At 46.9% G+C, this 18,228-nt stretch overlaps 1 protein-coding gene across 4 annotated transcripts in view; it reads right to left on the bottom strand.

Annotated features, from left to right (window-relative positions):
- Positions 1 to 18,228, bottom strand: part of Il17rd (interleukin 17 receptor D) — a 70,736-nt gene that overhangs the window by 21,157 nt on the left and 31,351 nt on the right. For 3 of the 4 annotated variants that reach the window (XM_036199381.1, XM_036199382.1, XM_036199383.1), the window contains exons 2-3: positions 6,459 to 6,516; positions 763 to 888 (exon numbers count right to left, since the gene is read on the bottom strand). In XM_036199381.1, the coding sequence (XP_036055274.1) occupies positions 763 to 888; positions 6,459 to 6,516 (184 nt within the window). Of the gene's footprint in view, positions 1 to 762; positions 889 to 6,458; positions 6,517 to 12,250; positions 12,277 to 18,228 lie in introns of those variants that run through there. The other variant, XM_036199384.1, reaches the window with a different exon arrangement.

Here is an 18,228-nt window from a genome sequence, read left to right as displayed (position 1 = left end):
AATTCAGCCTCAGGCAAGCAACTCAGCCAGAGAAGGTGGGCTTGCTTGCTTTCTATTTCTTTATTTCACTTTGAATTTTGTTGGCCTTAAAGGTCTTTTAAAAAAAATTTTGCCAGGCGGTAGTGGCGCATGCCTTTAATCCCAGCACTCAGGAGGCAGAGGCAGGTGGATCTCTGTGAGTTTGAGGCCAGCCTGGTCTACAGAGTGAGTTCCAGGAAAGGCGCAAAGCTGCACAGAGAAACCCTGTCTCGAAAAACCAAAAAAACAAAACAAAACAAATTTCAACTTGGTCTCCAACTTTAAAATTCACCAATTTCATGCTTTCTTATGAGAACAAGGATTCGGGTGGGGGGTCTGGGGGGAGGAGTGTTAAAATGTGCTGAAGGTGGGCCCACACATCATTGTGAGCACGGAGACCACTTCTGGTGGAGGCTGAAGCCACCATGCCCTTGGACAGGCCACGGGAACTTCCAGCATCACCACCTCCCTCTGACTAAGGCTAAAGCACTCCGTCTAAAGGAAAAACACCACCAATGCGGTATCTTCTTGAACTCACGGTTCTCTAAAACAAGGAAACAAAGCACAGGCCAGGAAGCACTGCTCCAAGCTGAGTATGTGTGCCTGGCCAGAGGAGACAGCAGAGCACGGGTGCCCCAGTGTCCACCACTTTTCAGCTTTGCTGTCATTGACACCTGCTTATCACATCGACACTCATACTGGCACCATCCATTCCCCACAGAGGATATGAGTGTTACCACTTACCAAGGGCCCCTGGGGACCAAAGAATGGTGACCGCCACTTGGTCATGGCAAGCATACTGGCTGATTGTGATGTTCTGGGCATCAGCAATCATGTGCTTCCCAACTGGATTCAAGTAGGTCGTACAGTCTAGAGAGTTGGGAAAATGAGAACAGTTAAAGTTTTTAACCTTCATCCTCCATTTCATCTTACCAGACTATGCAGAGTATGTCTAGAGGAGCCAAATCCACTCTTATTAAGAATGTCCTTGCAGGGCAGTGGTGGCGCACGCCTTTAATCCCAGCACACGAGAGGCAGAGGCAGGCAGATCTCTGTGAGTTCGAGGCCAGCCTGGGCTAGCTACCAAGTGAGTTCCAGGAAAGGCACAAAGCTACACAGAGAAACCCTGTCTCAAAAACCAAAAAAAAAAAAAAAAAACCAAAAACCAAAACCAAAACAAAACCAAAACAAAAAAAGGTCAAATAAGACCCTAGAGTTGATTATGGCTTAGGAAATATGTTACAGAGGGATGTACCTGCACCAACCAAAACCCACCCACTCTCGGGAATTGAACTCCTGGCCGTTGCCAGGACTGCTGGATACAGTGTAGATTTTTGCCAGTCATTAGCTTATTTTTGTTTTTCTTTCTTACTCCTTTCCTACTCCTAGGAGATTTTGCTGAAATCACTAAGTACTTACATTAATTCTACCAGTTTCCAGCATTAAGGAGTGGTGTGAAAGAAAACCCTGTTAAATACTTTGGAGTGTGTTTATTTTTAGAAGAGACCAAGAGGGCAAGGTCACCAGGGAAAAGGAACTAACATGTGGGTGTGAATCCACAGGGGAGTAATTTCACAAGCAAACTGTTAAATAGCTCAGGGTCTATAACACAAGGCACGGATGTTTGGGTGATAAGGATGCCAGCTAGCAAGACAAAACAATTTCCTCAGATATACTCACAACCCCTACTAAATCTCCAACCCCCAAATTAATAGCTCAAAAAGAAAAACAACAACAGCAGCCTTCTTTGATTTTTGTCTGATGGTGTCAATGTAGCCATCACTGAGTGAGCAGCTGTAACATCTGGTACTGCCGAACACACCTTCAAAAGCTGCCATGAGCTTTGAGCCCAAATCATGCTGGAACTTCAGAGAATTACCACACACTATGTATGGTAGGTGATGCCCTTGCTGAGAGAGACCTGTTTACTGGCTTCCCCAGCAGATATGAACTCACAATGTTCATATCGGAGGCTCCGTCTCCATTTCTTTCTCATGATTCAACTCAGACTGCCTCCCCTGTACCTATGGCAAAGGGCTTTCACATCATCTGCCCCGTACCTCAGTGAAGCAAGGGGCATTTCCCTGGGGTAGAAGGCTCCAGGGCATTTCTAAGAAACTTAGTCTGTTGCATTTTCCCCCCTTGTGAGCTGTGCTCATTTCTCATTTTTATAACTAAAAGCGCTTGCTGGAGGCATGTGAAAACACAAAGGGATATAAGAACAATGCAAAGGTCATCCACACTCTCCTGCTCTCCGCGCATACAGGTCAAATGCGGTGAGGATTCCAAGGGGTGCCTCGTAAGCCTTTCTGCTAAGCCTTTCTGCATCATCTCCTTTTTCTTACTGAAATACAATCATCCACTAGCTACACACCCAGCTTTTAAAACTCTAGCCTCCACAATGTCTGTGTGCTACTTTCTTGCCTGACCACATTGGGCAAGATCCCCATCTTAAACTTCAAGTGCTGCAAAAACAGTTACATTTGTATTTCAGTATTCCTTGAAAGGGTGTTAGTAATACTAAATTCTACTTGTTCCAAAACATGACTCTTGGGCTAGAGAGGTGGCTTCCTGGTTAAACTTACAAGTACTTGGACAGGACATTCAGACACCCAGAACCTGTAATACTGTGACGTGGGCATGGGGGCTCTACAGCACTTCCAGCCTTGGGAACTGGAGGCAGGGGGCCCCCAGATCAAGCAGGCTCTGGGTTTGACTGCAAGATCCTGCTTTCAGCGAATACGGTGGAAAGGTAGGTTAGGAGGATTCTGACATCAACACATGCACACGCATTTCCATACACGTGGGCCCACACATATGCAATCATGTATACAGGTTTACACACATGAAAATGGGGAAAAGAGTAAAAACCACACCCTCAAAACAATGCATGCTCACCGAGTACAGAGGGAACATGGAAACAATGCATGCTCACCGAGTACAGAGGGAACATGGAAACAATGCATGCTCACCGAGTACAGAGGGGACATGGAAACAATGCATGCTCACCGAGTACAGAGGGACTATGGAATAGAATGGGGGGGGGGGTGAAAAACTAGTTCAACACCCAGATTCCACACATTAGAAAAATGGGACCAGGAAGAGCAGCTAGGTGGCTTGGAACCCACCAATGACCTGTCCAGGGCAGAATGATGATGACAAGCAGCCTCAGGGAGAACGTTGTGTGTGTGTGTGGGGGGGGTGTGGGGTGCCCAGACTCTAGCTGCTCTTGCTATTGGCATAAGCTCTGAGTTCAAAGTATTCAGCCTGCAAAAATCTTAAGTATTAAAAAAAAAAACAAAACAAAACAAGGACAAGATCTTATCACACTTGTAAAGTCCCAGTATCTTCATTTACTGAGGTCTGTAATAAGAAAGAAACCTGCTTCCTGAGGCATGGAAAGATGCATGAACAATAGCTAGCTATTGGGGTTTTATCTTTCCTCATTCCTAATGCCAAAATTGACAATAAGGGTTTTTATAAATACAGGCATGCAAGTAGAAAGTGTAAGAATCAAGAAAATGTACTAAAACTTAATGCAGGGCCAAAAGAAGCCGAGAGACTTGAAAATTCAGCTACGAGTTAATGGCAAAACATTTCCTTTCTTTCCTACATCAAATGACATAGGATAGCAAATAAGATTTTTATATTTTAGTAGTTTTGGTGAAAGCTTGGTAATTGGTTCTTAACTTAAAAGACAGGGTTTCTATGTATAACAGTCCTGGCTGTCCTGGAACTTGCTCTGTAGACCTGGCTGGCTTCAAACTCACCGAGATCTGCCTGCCTCTGCCTCCCAAGTGCTAGGATTAAAGATGTGCATCACCACCACCCAGCATTTTTTAGCTATTTTAAACAGAACTAGTCATTAGTCGACTGAGTGATAAGTTCATTATAGAAGAGATAAGCATCTTTTTTGATGGAAAACACAGGATATAGTTTTTTAAAACATGGCCTACATCCAATTATTAGCTGGTGTGGTTTGAATAGGTATGGCCCATAGGGAGTGACACTATTAGGAGGTGTGGCCTTGTTGGAGGAAGTGTCATTGTGGGGGTGGCTTTGAGGTCTCCTACACTCAAGCCATGCCAGTGTGGCAGACTGCCCCCTGCTGCCTTCGGGTCAAGATGTAGAACTGTTAGCTCCTTCTCCGGCACCAGGCTGCCAGGCACCCTGCCATGACAATATAAACCTCTGAAACTGTAAGCCACCCCCAATTAAATGTTTCCCTTTATAAGAGTTGCCATGGTGTCTCTTCACGGCAATAGAAAGTCTAACTAAGACAGTTGGTCTAAAGTTTTGGAGTACAATTACAATAAGACTTTCTGCCTAAATGAGATTTTGCCAAAAAAATTAGCTGAGCTTCCAATATTTTGGGAGCCAGTATGAACTGTGAATTAAATTCTAATTAAATGATGAAGAATTAAGAAGGAAGTAATGCCTAGGAAACAGGCAGACAGGCAAAAGTTTAATCCAACAAATCAGGGAATCATAGCAAATGCTTATAAACCCAGCACTCTGGAGATTGAAGCAGGAAAATCAAGAGTTCACGGTCAGCCTCGGCTACATGAGACCCTGTCTCAAAAGCACAAAAGAGCAAAAACAAAAAGATAACCATAAGACATTTTAAGTTTTACAGGCATAGAATTTTTGCCATAAAAATCCATATTAAATCACAGACAAATGTTTGTAAATGAGCCCTTGATTCTAATATAGGATCCGCCAGGGCCAAGATCAAAGATTAGAAATCAACTATCTAACTCAAAGAGCAACCATCCGCACTTAGCTGAATCAAGTCTCACAGGCTTGCAAATCTTTCATTCTCATGATGGCATTTACCCAAAACATGCACACCACTGACAAGAAGTGCCTGCTTGTCATGTGTAAGCCTTTCTGGGTAACTTAAAATATTCAAGCCACCATCTGTGGATGTAAATTTGAAAAAGATATGCCTGTCTTAAAATTGTCACACTGTGGGGCTGGAGAGATGGCTCAGAGGTTAAGAACACTGGCTGTTCTTCCAGAGGTCCTGAGTTCAATTCCCAGCAACCACATGGTGGCTCACAACCATCTGTAATGAGATCTGCTGCCCTCTTCTGGCCTGCAGGCATACATGCAAACAGAACACTGTATAATAAATGAATAAATAAATCTTTTTTAAAAAAATTGTCACACTGTATTCCTGACCTCAAAAATCCTAGCTTGGTCAGAGTACAGAGAATTATTCCATTGATGATCCTTCAAATGATCAAAGCGTCTGGTTCATAACCTTCTCCAAGAGATGAATGAGAAATCAAGAGCCAATGGCCAGGAGTCACAACCCTTTAGCATGTTTATATATATATTAGCATGGATGTGGTGAAAATGCTCATCGCTCCATCTAACCTTCTTAGGAAGGAGGACTGCCTATAATGGATTATAAATGTTTAATCAGAAGAAAAGTCATCTTGTCCTTAGACAACAATTCAGTCAGGGAAGTTCAACAAAACGTCCATCAAGGGAGACTATGTAAGTACCACCTCAGTGAGGTCTCAAACTGATGCTGAGGAGAGACACAATTGAATGTGGAGATGGTAAGTCACTTTCTACACTTCACACGGACAGATGGGGAACTGAACATGGTACCTCATGAGGCTCAAGTCAGAGATGGCCAACGAGAGATCCCTGGGCCACCCTGAGACACAGATCTGGTTGGCCCGCTCAGTATTGGTGGGGGGTGGTGTCTTAAATAAAGGCCAATACTGAAAATATTTACAGGGGTGGAGTGTTTATTCTTAGAAATTCTGGCTATTCTTAGAAACCACATCTGGCTACACCCAGTGGGCATTCCATAAGAACACAATGAGCTGGAAGTAGAAAGCTGGTGGCCTCTTCGGATCAGACAGGCTGCCCAGTTTGCCAGTCTCCATCCTTGCCTCGAGGTCTACACTTGGGTGAATTCACTCCTTCATCCCCTGGTGGGACCTACTGACATCTGTGTTTGCTCTTAAAAGATAAGACTATGGGGCTGGAGAGATGGCTCAGAGGTTACGAGCACTGGCTGCTCTTCCAGAGGTCCTGAGTTCAATTCCCAGCACCCACATGGTGGCTCACAACCATCTGTAATGAAATCTGGTGCCCTCTTCTGGCCTGCAGTCATACATTAAAAAATAATAAATAAATCTTAAAAAAAAAAAAAAAAAAAGACAAGACTATGTCCTGAGGGCAGGTCTTCACCCAGAACTTTCTGAAAAGCATGGAAGACACCAGACCTGTTCAAGCTCCCAAACACTTCGGTGGCTAAATGGAGACTGGGCTGCTTTAAAACTGTTGACAAACCCAGACAGGTTCAGAAAACTCCTCTACCCCAGGATCTGCAGTGTCCTTGATGAAGTACAAGTGCTTGAGCTTTGGATTTCTGAAAGAAATTGCCTGCCTTCTCTGCGGTCAGGCTGGTTACTTACTGTCATATCTGAAGGTGACGTTGTGCAGCCCGCTGTTTCTGCTGGCCGGCCCCACTCCCTGTGGGAAAATGAAAACATGATGCAGAGTGAAGCCAGTTTACTTTCCCAGCATCTAAATGGACAGAGCACTGCAGAGGCCCGGGGTCTCACCAGTCCTATAGGTCAGCTCCCACTCCTTGCGCTGTTCCATGACTCCCCCCACTCCCAACACCCTCCATTCCAAGGGATTCCTCCTACCTGCTGGGGAGCTCTTTCCCCTAAGACAACAGCAACAGTCTGGTCTATGTTTAGGGGTTAAATAATTCATTAGCAGTAAAATTAGGATAGAGACCAGGGCTGCCAGATGGAGCCCTTCCAGTTGGACCCTCTGATTGGTTATAAAACTCGCCTACCAGACAGCCTCAGCCAAAAGCTCTGGTAAGGCAAGACAGATAGGCAATTCCTCAAGTCTACGGAAACCAGTTCTCATTCCAAGACTGGAAATGAATGTGGGAATAAGCCATTACTTTTAATGAGAAAATTCTTCACTGCCTCCATACCTGTGCTGGGAATACATGGGGTGGGTCATTAAAAAAAATAAAAGACTTTAGAACTTCGAACTCTTAACTCTTGGTGATGTGGCCATTAGCCATCTGCAGCCTTAATAGTAGGGTAACAGCTCCACCAGACTTCCCACTCCAATTACAGCAGCCACAGACGGAGCACCAGAGCCTCCCATTAACCCTGCCTCTTCCTAACCCCAAAGCTGATCCTCCTAAGAAAGGGTTGCTCCAGCTCAGCCAGCCCAGATCTACTGATTCTGTTCAAATACTTCTTTAGTAATCTGCAAATGTGCCATTCACTATTAATTGGGGAATTCTCAAAAATGTTAATTCTGAAGTACTAAATGATGGGAAACTATTTTAACCACACGGCTAATGTTTCCACTTAAGGAGGAGGATGTTGGGGAAAACCATATGCTAGCAGCCTGGTGTTTAATGGGCAATTGTTACGCTGAGACACAATATGGAGAACGATTCTGATGGAGCCCAGGATTTCAGGCCACAACCCCATGACTTCCATATGCTACAGGCATGTTCACGCTGCTTATCCTGAAGCCAGGCACGCCCACTGAAACCATATCCCTGAGCTCAGATAGACACAGAAAATCACAGCTGTGTAGAAAGAGGCAGGCAGGCACAGATACACCAAAGCAACCAATAAGCAATAACACAAAACCTCAATCAACTAGGTGTACCCAGCAGCCCTTCAGGCTCCCCTTTCTTCTCCAGCTTCCTTTTCCAAGCCTTTCTTCTTTGCATACTGTGAGACTCTGGAACTCCTCTCTTGGTATGAAACTTTGGAAAGTGAAATATTACCATCATTTGTCACCCTTAGTATACAGTCTATACAGATAAAAGCTGCCTGACTTCCAGAAGGCAGAGACCCAAGCAACAACCAGGAAGAGGGCAAATCCAATTCCCACAAGCCTTTAGGAATGTTCAGAACTGCCAACTACACCATTCCTCCCCCTTACACGGCCCCAGGACATAAACTCACGTTCCATGATGAGCCAGACATTATTTTAGGTGCCGTAGTATGTTTAACAATCATGAACCCACTTCATGAAGCTGCCTGGTGCTCATCCTTTCAGAGAAGACTAGACACAGATAAACTGCAAATCCCTGGCCCCCAAGCACTCCCTGTTTAGATAACAAAGAAAGCCTATGTGGCTATAAAGTAAAGCAGAGAGCCGCAGGGTACTGCGGCAAGGCAGCACCTGGGTAAGGATGAAGGACCGGTAGGAAGACCGTGTACAACATGTCCACAAAGCCGAGGAGAGGCTGGCAAGTGCCATAATGCTGAAGAAAACAGCGGCATCAGGAGAGGAAACCAGTGGACAGGCCAGGATCAGTGTCCTTAGCTGGCAACCAAGGGATACCACTCCCCTCCACTGGGGCTGAGTCTCCTCAACTAGCTGAATGGTTTTGTTTTGTTTTAAAGAATGTGCATAGCAGCTTCCTTCAGGCAGGGAGTTTGAAGAAGACCACAGGTCCACACAGAAGAATTTTTCAACAAGGAAAAACACTCCATTTAAGAGCAGGTGTCAAGAGGCTCTATCTAGTGGTCAATCTGCACGACTTGTGGAACTTGCTTGGCTTGTCCTCTGTCACTGCTCCCCTCTACCTTCTGCTTGTTTGCTCCCTTAAATTTCTACTGAGACATGCTTGTAACAAACATTTCTCGGCCCTTGCAATGGCTAATGCCTGGTAAGAAAGAGCCCAAGACAATGAGTTGTGCGTGCTGCTGTGTTGTGCACACAAGAACCTAAATCCATTCAAACAAGGTTTTTGATATGTGAGGAGCTACCCAAGGAAGCTTAGGTGTGTTAGTTTTTAAGCGGTGCTAGGAACACGTCCCGAACACGACAAGATGACAGAAGAGTTTTATTAAAGAGGACAGAGGTGACAGGCCTGTGTGAAACACACGTGGGTGATGAGATGGGGGGGAGGGGCATCATGCAAGATGGCACCAGCTTTTTAAAGGTTGGGCCGCGCATGCGTACAGGAACTCCTGTGGGTACTCCACGCATGCGAGTAGATTACATGGCTGTGCGCGCTTCACGCAACCACGTAAAGCCACAGAGTCCCAGTCCCGTGAGATGTCTGACCTGGAGATGGCTATTCTGAACCAGAAATAGTTAGGCGGTCCGCCAGGCAAACCCAACCGTGTGGACATGTAATTCTCTATCAAGGTGAGCAGGCTTCAAAGACATTGAGACTTCGGTGAGGTGCCCACCCATTACCCACTGATGATTTCCACTTGTCCTAAGCCCTCAGGGTGAGCATCAGACCAAGACCTTGACTTCCAGAGGCTCTGAACATAAAGGCCAGGTGCAAACATGTCCATCATCTACCTCCCTTCACTCCCATGCTCCCAGTCCTTCACTGGCTCTCTACCCCTCTATACTATTCTTGGTGTGGCCCTTAACTGCCTAGTTCCCCCAACAAATACCCCCCCACCCTCCACCCCCTTAGCAGCCCAGGCACTGCTGTATCCACAGAATTCTGAATGAATCCCTTCCCATCACCCAGGTCTTGCTCCCCGCAGGCTGGCTGATTTATCTAGTCTGGTCCTTTGTGGGGCCCTGGAACTCCCAAGTTGGGTAACTGCCACCCTGCTTGCTGACCTTGACCAGATGTCCTCCCTATGCTGATTCCCTGCCGGTCTCCACCCTCCTGAATGCTTAAGGGAAGTTCCTTGTCTGTGTATCCTGCATTTGGGCATTAACAGCTTAGATGCAAGAATGTAGAACATTCAGTAGCGAACTTCTACCCTCCAGGGTTCCTCCATTGCGCTGTAAGCCTGTATTTAAGGTTTCCTCCCTTCTTCAATAAACGGCATTTGGCATCCTGCTGGCACGAATGACCTGCTGTCTCTTGTCTCAGTTTTTCAATCCACAGCCCCTCTCAGACATGGTGAATGGGTGGTGGTAGCGCAGGTGCTACCCAACAGTCCTTAACACATGCTCCTGACACATCAGTCTACCTGGAGAGTAGCACAGTCTCCTTAGTCCCTACAGGTCCACTAGTGTGGTTATAAATGTGAAATGGAGATTTTAATTCCACAGACAACTGGAGCTCCTAAACCCTGGAACTATCCAAGTCTAGCCACAAAGCTCATAAATAAAAGACACCTATCTCCCTGGGGCCCAGTTCTTGATTGTACTTCAAAGTCCTTGACTGCTCCTGTAAGTTTCTCCCATGTGAGCAGGAGATCCTCCACCAGGCTGTCCTTACTCATGCCCCAAAATGTTTTTAGATGCTCCAGGATCCACAGCAACCACCTTAGAAATACTGTGCCCAGGCTAGCTAACAAAACAGTTTTTTCCATTATATTTCATGGCAGACAGAAATGAAAGCCTCTTAAACATGCTCACATCCAAGCCCTAGAACCTGTGGCTTATTTTACATCTAGTGGGAGGGTTTATGTAAATGCAATTGAGTTCAAGGATGCTGAAATGGGGGCAGTGTTCTGAGCTATCCTGGTGGGTTACTGAAAAGATTCTTGGAAGAAAGACCATGAAGGGTTGGATGTGGTGATACATTGTGTGCCCTAATAAAATCTGCCTGAAGATCAGAGAACAGAACAAGCCACTAGATTAAACATAGAGGCCAGGCAGTGGTGGCACACACCTTTAATCCTAGCACTCTGGAGGCAGAGATCCAACTATGGATCTCTGTGAGGTCAAAGCCACCCTGCACTACATGAGACTGACTCAGTCTAGGAGAGAACCAGAGCCAGGCAGTGGTGACACATGCCTCTAATCCCAATGCTTGGGAAGCACACACACGCCTTTAATCCCAGAAAGCTGGGCAGAGAAAGGTATATAAGGTGTGAGGAGCCAGGAACTAGAGGCTTTTTCAGGCTGAGGAGTCCTAGAGGTTAAGACATGGCAGTGACTTGTTCCTTTGTCTCTCTGATCTTTCAGCATTTACCCCATTATCAGGCTCCCCCACTATCAGGCTCCGGGTTTTTTGTTTTGTTTTGTTTTTTGTTTTTTATTAATAAGACATTTTAGAATTCATGTTACAGTTGGTGCCAGAGAAAAAGAGATGTGGTGGTAGAGGGAAGACAGACAGAGGGAGACTGGCTGACTAGAGAATGATTCACGCACTTGAAGACAGAAGAGGAAGGAGCTACTGAGCCAAAGAATGTGTGCAGCCTCTAGAGGTTGGGCCAGGCAAGGAACGATTCTCCCCTGCAGCATCCGGAAAGAGCCAGGGCTGCCAACACGGTGACTTCAGTAGCTTGAGACTCATTGATAGACAATTACACGGTTGGGCTTGCCCGGTGGACCGCCTAACTATTTCCGGTGTAGAATAGCCATCTCCGGGTCAGACATCTCGCGGGACCGGGACTCTGTGGCCTTACGTGGTTGCGTAAAGCGCGCGCGCAGCCATGTAATCTACACGCATGCGTGGAGTACCCACAGGAGTCCCTGTACGCATGCGCGGCCCAACCTTTAAAAAGCCGGCGCCATCTTGCGCGAGGCTCTCAGTCTCTCTCTGTCTCTCTCTCCCCACGTGTGTTTTACCCAGGCCTGTCACCTCTATCCTCTTTAATAAAACTCTTTGGTGGTCTTGTTGTGTTCGGGACGTGTTTCTAGCGCCAAATAACTAACACTCATTTCATCGTTCTGACCTCCAGAACTATGGGACAAGAATCCTGTGTTATCTCATGCCATGAAGTTCAAGGTAGTTTTCAGAGCAGCAACTGAAAGCTAATGCATGCTGAATGGGGAAAGGAACAAAACAAAAACCCAAAACCAGAAACAAAAAAGTCAGGAAGGACATGGCTGCTCCTAGGTATGGTGGAAGATAAAGTTCACTGTAGAGAGGAAGGGAAGCATAGCCAGAGGCAGGGGCATCTGGGAGAGTCTAGAGTGATCGTGACCCTGAACCAGGCCCTGTGAGGACAGGAGAGAGCCAGGGGAGAAAAGGCTAGGTAACCAAAATGGCTGGACTATACAGGAAAGGAAGCTGGGGAAAAGGCTGGAGAGTTCAGGGTAGGGGACGAGGCCCGCCGGCCATACCCTGTAACAGGTAGAGACTGAGGGATGCTGGGGTGGCCAGGCAGCCAGGTCCACTTTGATATGTTAAATAGGCACCTTACTTAGCCATTTGTCCTGGGTCTGATACCTAACACATGCATGTTTCAACCACAACGTAACACACACACACACAGAGCATGTGCCAATGCAGTCAGGTTGCACCTCCTGTGCCCACAACTAATCAGCGTTGCTCCCTCACCTGGCTGCAGACAGGAAACGCTGGTCCCTCAGAGCTGGGCCTGGGATCCTGCCGTCCTGAGGTGGGCTTCTGTGGGTTTACTTGGGGCTCATCTGGAGTTAAGAGACTGGAGTTTAGGCTTACCAGACACATATTCCAGTCACCATCCTCTCCCTGTGTGACCTTGGGTGGGTTTCTGAACTTCCCTGAGCTACAGAGGACAAGAACAAACGCCCTTGGAAAGGACCAGTGTGGGACTCAGAAGACACACTCAGTGTTCAGCGCTGCGTCAGAGACATATAACTCAGAAAAGCCCACGCAAGGCTTCCTGAGAAAACTCAGGCCTTAATCAAAACAGAGATCTGGGCTGCAGACAGGTGGCAAGAGGTGGCGAGGGAGACAGGAAATCAGACGCTGCTCTCACACTCTGCCCTCCCTGCCTTTGCCTCCCCAGTGCTGGGATTACAATGTGGGGCTGCGATGGGGGTGCTTTTAAAAAGAAGGGGGGGGTTCTAAAATCAAACAAGCAAAAGACCCTATCTCACTTCTTTTGGATGGATGCTCTTACATTTTTACTCCAGGCCTGTACTGTGTCGTCTGTTCACTGAATGTTATTAGTTACCAGCTTTCTGAAAGTTCCTTAGCTGACCTGAATGCAAGCATTCTTGTATTTTTGTTTGTTTGTTTCGATCTTGTCTGGCCTTGAACTGGCTATAGAAACCAGGCTGGCACACAGAGCACCTGCCTGCTGCCTCTGCTGAAATTAGAGCTGTGCACCACCATGCCTGGGTCAAGGTGTTTGTTTGTTTGTTTATTTTTTCTGAGACAGGGTCACTATCCTTGGCAGACCTCAAACTCTATTTAGTGTAAGATGACTTTGAACTAATCCTCTTGCCTCTACTTCCTGAGTGCTGGAATGACAGGCAGTGTCACCACACCCAGGTGATAAGCACTAGGGATCAAACCCAGGGGGGCTTCAGGCACGTTAGACAAGCCCCTTGAATGCACTCCTGCCTGGGCCTCACCGTTCGGCCTGCTTTCTTTTGGAAAGGGCAGTGTCATACAGCACAACCTTCCTTAAAGGACATCTGCTCTAAATGGCAGTTAAACCACCAACGATGGACCCAAAATGCTGCGCTGGGACAGCATTGTCTTTGGATAGCTTTGACTAATGTGACAACCTCTGGAAATTGGCCATGGTAGCACCATGTTGGGGAGGGATCCTGCGCCATGGGACCATTGTATGTCCAGGCCTTCGCTTCTTGACATATGTATGGCTAGACCGTGATATAGGATTTTTCCATCTTGAATTGTATTCCTCCAGAGCACTGAAGAAGTATCTCCCCACCCCCTTCTTCCTGGGCAGAAGATGTTTTCTCCATCAAGTACTCATTTGCTGCTTCCGCCTTCTAGTACACCAACCAAAGGAAATTTCACGGCAGAGCTTGGGGGCCTGGCTTCTTAGTTCCCTTTGGAACTAAGCTCCCCGTTAGTGTAGCAAGTGGGGGTGGTTAATTAACTAAGAATGTAGCACCCTGAGGCCACGGCATTGGCATTTATAGGTTTTTGAATAACACGCAACAAACAAGCACCTTTAATTCTCAGCTCATTAAATATCAAAATGGTATAGTAGCTAAAAGCCCAGGACTGTTTCCTACAGAGAGCAGTTTACAAAGCTGTTGACCAGCTCTGGGAATGGCCCATAAATCACCATAGAACACCAACTGAGGTTTGTGTATGTCATATTTTTTGGCTTAGTCATGCACTTATTTATTTGGGCAGAAAACCTATCTATCAAGGGTTGACTGTGTGCCAAGCCAGGAGTATGAGATAGTTATGAGATGGGGTTTTGTTGTTGGTTTTGTCTTTGTGATTTTTGGGTGGGGTGGGGTGGGGTGTGCTGACCTCCCTCTCTTTTTCCATGGCAGCCTGTGCAATTTTCAGAGATGGAGTTCCCACCATGAGTATCAGCAGAACATATTCCTTTATTTACTGGTCAATATCTTCTGCCACCTTGCCCTGACCTGCCTGCCACCTCTGCAATCCTGCTCTGGGCCAGTTGGAGCCCAGGAAAAAACAAAACAAAAATAAAAACCAGGCACACCTAGCAACTCCTGGGAACGAAGGCCAACTCCTGCTCTTTACTGCCCACGGCATCATCTCCATCTTGGGTTTCCAGAGTGATAAAATGAGAGCGGAAGTTCTCAGGGAACTGTGAGGCCAGGGACGGACAAATGGACACCACCAACAGAGGGGGCCTCGCACCCACGGTCATGTGACTGCACTGGTTCAAATGGCTGTATAGACAAAGCCAGATCCCACTCACTTCAATGCAAACCTTTAACGGAAGGAAGGAAGGAAGCAAGCAAGCTAGCAAGCAAGCAAGCTAGCAAAGGCAGAGAAGCCCCAGGTGATGTAAGCTAAAGAGAATGCTAGTGAGTCCAACACACAAGGAAAATGAATCAGAAAGCCAGCCCACGCCTGGATCTGCTCAAGATGCATTCTCTCCACATTCCTAGGAGCTAGTCTCTCACCCTCCACAGACCCAACCAGTTTCAGAAACGAGGGATGCCAGCAGTCCGGCTTGAAGAGGGAAGGTACACACAGCTCCAAGCTATTATTCCATCAGCCCCCAAAGACCCGGAGATCTTAAGTTAATTAAAGAGATTTACTTGGGGAGGTAGGAAATCACTAGCCCACAGTGTGGTCTGCACACCAGACCACAGCCGTAATCAGGATTCATCCCCAACGTGCTGCTGATCAGGACACACATGTTCCCAATTTCACGCTCCCCAGTGGAAAGCCGAAGGGACAATTATTTCTGAGCTCTAGCGTGGAACCAAGACAAGTCAATTACCATTTGTCCCTCTTATCAAACTGAAGTCTCATTTCCATCCAGATCTCACCTCACTATCCCCACCTGCACCCCCCCCCCCCCACCAGCCCATTCCCTGAAGACAACCCTTGGCAGGTTTCCACCAGCTGATGCGCAGGTAGTAAGTACCTGAGTAATGGCAGCCTCTGTGGGATTTGTTTTACAATCCCTTACTCACTTCATGATTTTCTTATTGCTCTGATGCTGAACTTGTTAAAGTCCAGTGCTATCAACACATCCATGTGTGCACAAGAACACAGATACACAGATGACACACAGGAGGCCAGCCATGATGGTTCCCGCCTATAATCTCAGTTCTTGGGAGACTGAGGATTGCCACTCAGTCAAGGCCAGTCTAGGACATACAGTGAGTTCCAAGCCTGTAAAGGAAGAGCCTGTCTCAGAAAAACAAAAAATAATGATAATAAATAAAAACAAGAAGCTGGAAAGATGACTCAGTGGTTAAGAGCCTTTGCTCCGGGGGATCCAGTGCCCTCTTCTGGCCTCTTCGGGCACCTACCTGTACATGTATGCATAAACATACAGAGACATACACATAAATAAAAATATTCATCTTTTTTTTAAACCAGAACAGTGCTCTACTACCTACTTGATTTTCACAAAGCCCTTGGAGGTCCTTTCTCCAGTAACTTCCTTAAGGATTTGAGCTGTATGTTCTGTAGCTGATACAAACACACAGATTGTTGCATTTTTCCAGTCCTGAAAAAACATCAAAGGCAGGCTATAAAACATGGGGGGGGGGGGGGGCGGCTGGAGAGATGGCTCAGAGCTTAAGAGCACTGACTGCTCTTCCAGAGGTCCTGAGTTTAATTCCCAGCAACCACATGGTGGCTCACAACCATCTGTAATGAGATCTGGCGCCCTCTTCTGGCCTGCAGGCATATATGCAGGCAGAACACTGTATACATAATAAATAAATCTTTAAAAAAAAAAGATGCCTCTGGGACTGAGGGCCAGACCTATCCTCTGCTTTCCACCATTCCCCCCACTGAAATGAGAACGTCAAGATACAAAGGATTAACCTCTTTCTGTAAACACCAGGTACAGAGAAGAAGCAAGTGACCAGCCACCGAAATACCCACCCAGCAAATCAGCTAGTAGCTCACTCTCACTTAACTGTGGAAGAACAAAGACTTCACTCTAGAAGCTCAAGATAGTCTCTTCTGAGAAGGCAAAACAGTGGTTAAACAATGGTGGAAAAGTCAGAGCTATAAACATGATCGTCATGCTCAAGCTGAGAGGAAATGTGCAGCTCGAAACCTAGCTACTAAAAAAAGCCTTAGGACCACACAGGGAGCAGGGTGCCTAGCTGTACCCACTTCAAACACTGCTCCTGAAGGCAGGAGGGTCTCCAATGCTGTGTCACATCTGGAATTCTGCTTTTACAGCACAAATGCCTGAGAAATGGGAGACTGTGATGTTGCCATGGGAACTTCGTCTCCTCCTTCGACGCAGGCCCCTAGCATGCCCCCACACCTGCTTCCTCCAAAGTAGGTTTCTTCAATTTGGAAAGGGTGGAAAAGCTGCCCACCCTCTTAGATTTTGGTGCTAATTGAAACATTATAGGTTATGTTAGAAAATAAGGTGACAAGATGATTAAGTCTGTCTACGTGATGGTCCTGCACTAAAAAAACCCTTAAAATATGGGTGGAGAGCAACAAGCTAACATTACACTCCTTTTCAAAATCTGTTTATTTAGAAAAGAGACAAGCTCTTATTCCCACTCTACAAACGTCTAAATGACTCAACCTGTGTTCAGATTGCCTGCCACTGGGCCCAGGGAAGACCCAGATTTGGACTCTAGACAGCAGCCCTAATCAAATCCCTGCATGGTGACACTTTTGATTATTAAGGACTCTGGTGTAGTTAAGAGGACCCGTTTCTAGAACACGGGTTTGGAGAAGCCTGTAACATTCCAGTCTCCCACAGAAATGCTTAACTGTGTCAGTGGTTCCAAGAACTACTTTAAGTCTCCCAGGAACCCCAGATCCAAAGCCATGATTAGATACAAAGAATCCAGAGAACCTACTTGAAACTAGGCATCCACCTGGGTGTGTCCATTCCTGGCATGCAAACTTCCAATCGTTCCCTCTAGGTGTGTTTCCTAAAACCCACGTGCACCCACAGCTACAGGCGGTGAAATCGAAATCGGATGCTGGCAATGTTCCCTTCATTCCTCAGCCTCCAAAAGCCCACCTTCCTGGGAGCCCAGCTGGCTCAAAACATCATCTCTTACTTTATGATCGCCACCCACCCCCTTGCCAATTCTAACTATAATTTCCCATCTAAACTAAAGTGATCCATTCAATATGGGTCCTCTGCAAGATCTGGCCTTTGCTGCTGAAGGGGGTAGAGATCAGCCAGTTCAAAAGCAAAGCAAAATTCAGTCTGGATGGTCTCGGCCTCCTGGTTCACCACCTCATGCTTGTGGATGACATTAAAAACCTGGCCTCCAGATGGAACCATTTGCATCTAATCTCTTAGATACCACTTCCTAAAATGTGCCCCTGAGAATCTTTGTCTGTGAGTGGAGGAGTCAGCCGGCATGCCCCTGCGCTCCCCCCCCCCACCCCCGCCGCCACAAAAAACCAGGAAGTCAGCATCTCAGGCTCCAGGTGTTAACACTTAGAGCATCCTGCCCAGCCCCCTCCAGCTGGAGGCTGGCCGCCTGGGAGCCGGACACAGCAATTAGGCCTTTCCCCGGCTGGGCGTCTTTGTCCCTTCACTAACATCATTAGTGTCTGACTTCCTGTGTACAACAGGGCAGGGGGGTGGGGGGTTGGGGGCAAATGCCGGCTGACCTGGGCAAGGCATTAGACTTCCTTTGTCAAAGACCCTCAAATGTTAACAAGCATGTGAACAAGGCTCTCCTCCCAGAGCCCTCCCCTCAGCCTATGCTCCAGCCATTCTGGGCAATTCATGGCTGTTTCTCTCCAGCTGTGGGAGTCAGCCTTACTGGAGAGAAATACGAAGTCTCAAAGCTAAGAGAGAGTAAGCCAGCAGCCTCCAGGGGCCTTCAAATCTCAGTTTCTTAAAGCCTCTCTGCTGGAAACATGGGCTTGCCGAGTTCCCACAGGTTACAAGGGCTGAGCAAAGGTGTCAG

This window comes from Onychomys torridus, chromosome 9 (assembly GCF_903995425.1).
Source record: "Onychomys torridus chromosome 9, mOncTor1.1, whole genome shotgun sequence".
Classification (NCBI taxonomy): domain Eukaryota; kingdom Metazoa; phylum Chordata; class Mammalia; order Rodentia; family Cricetidae; genus Onychomys; species Onychomys torridus.
The sequence above is the reverse complement of the archived record's forward strand: the minus strand, read 5'-3'. Positions and strand labels throughout refer to the sequence as shown.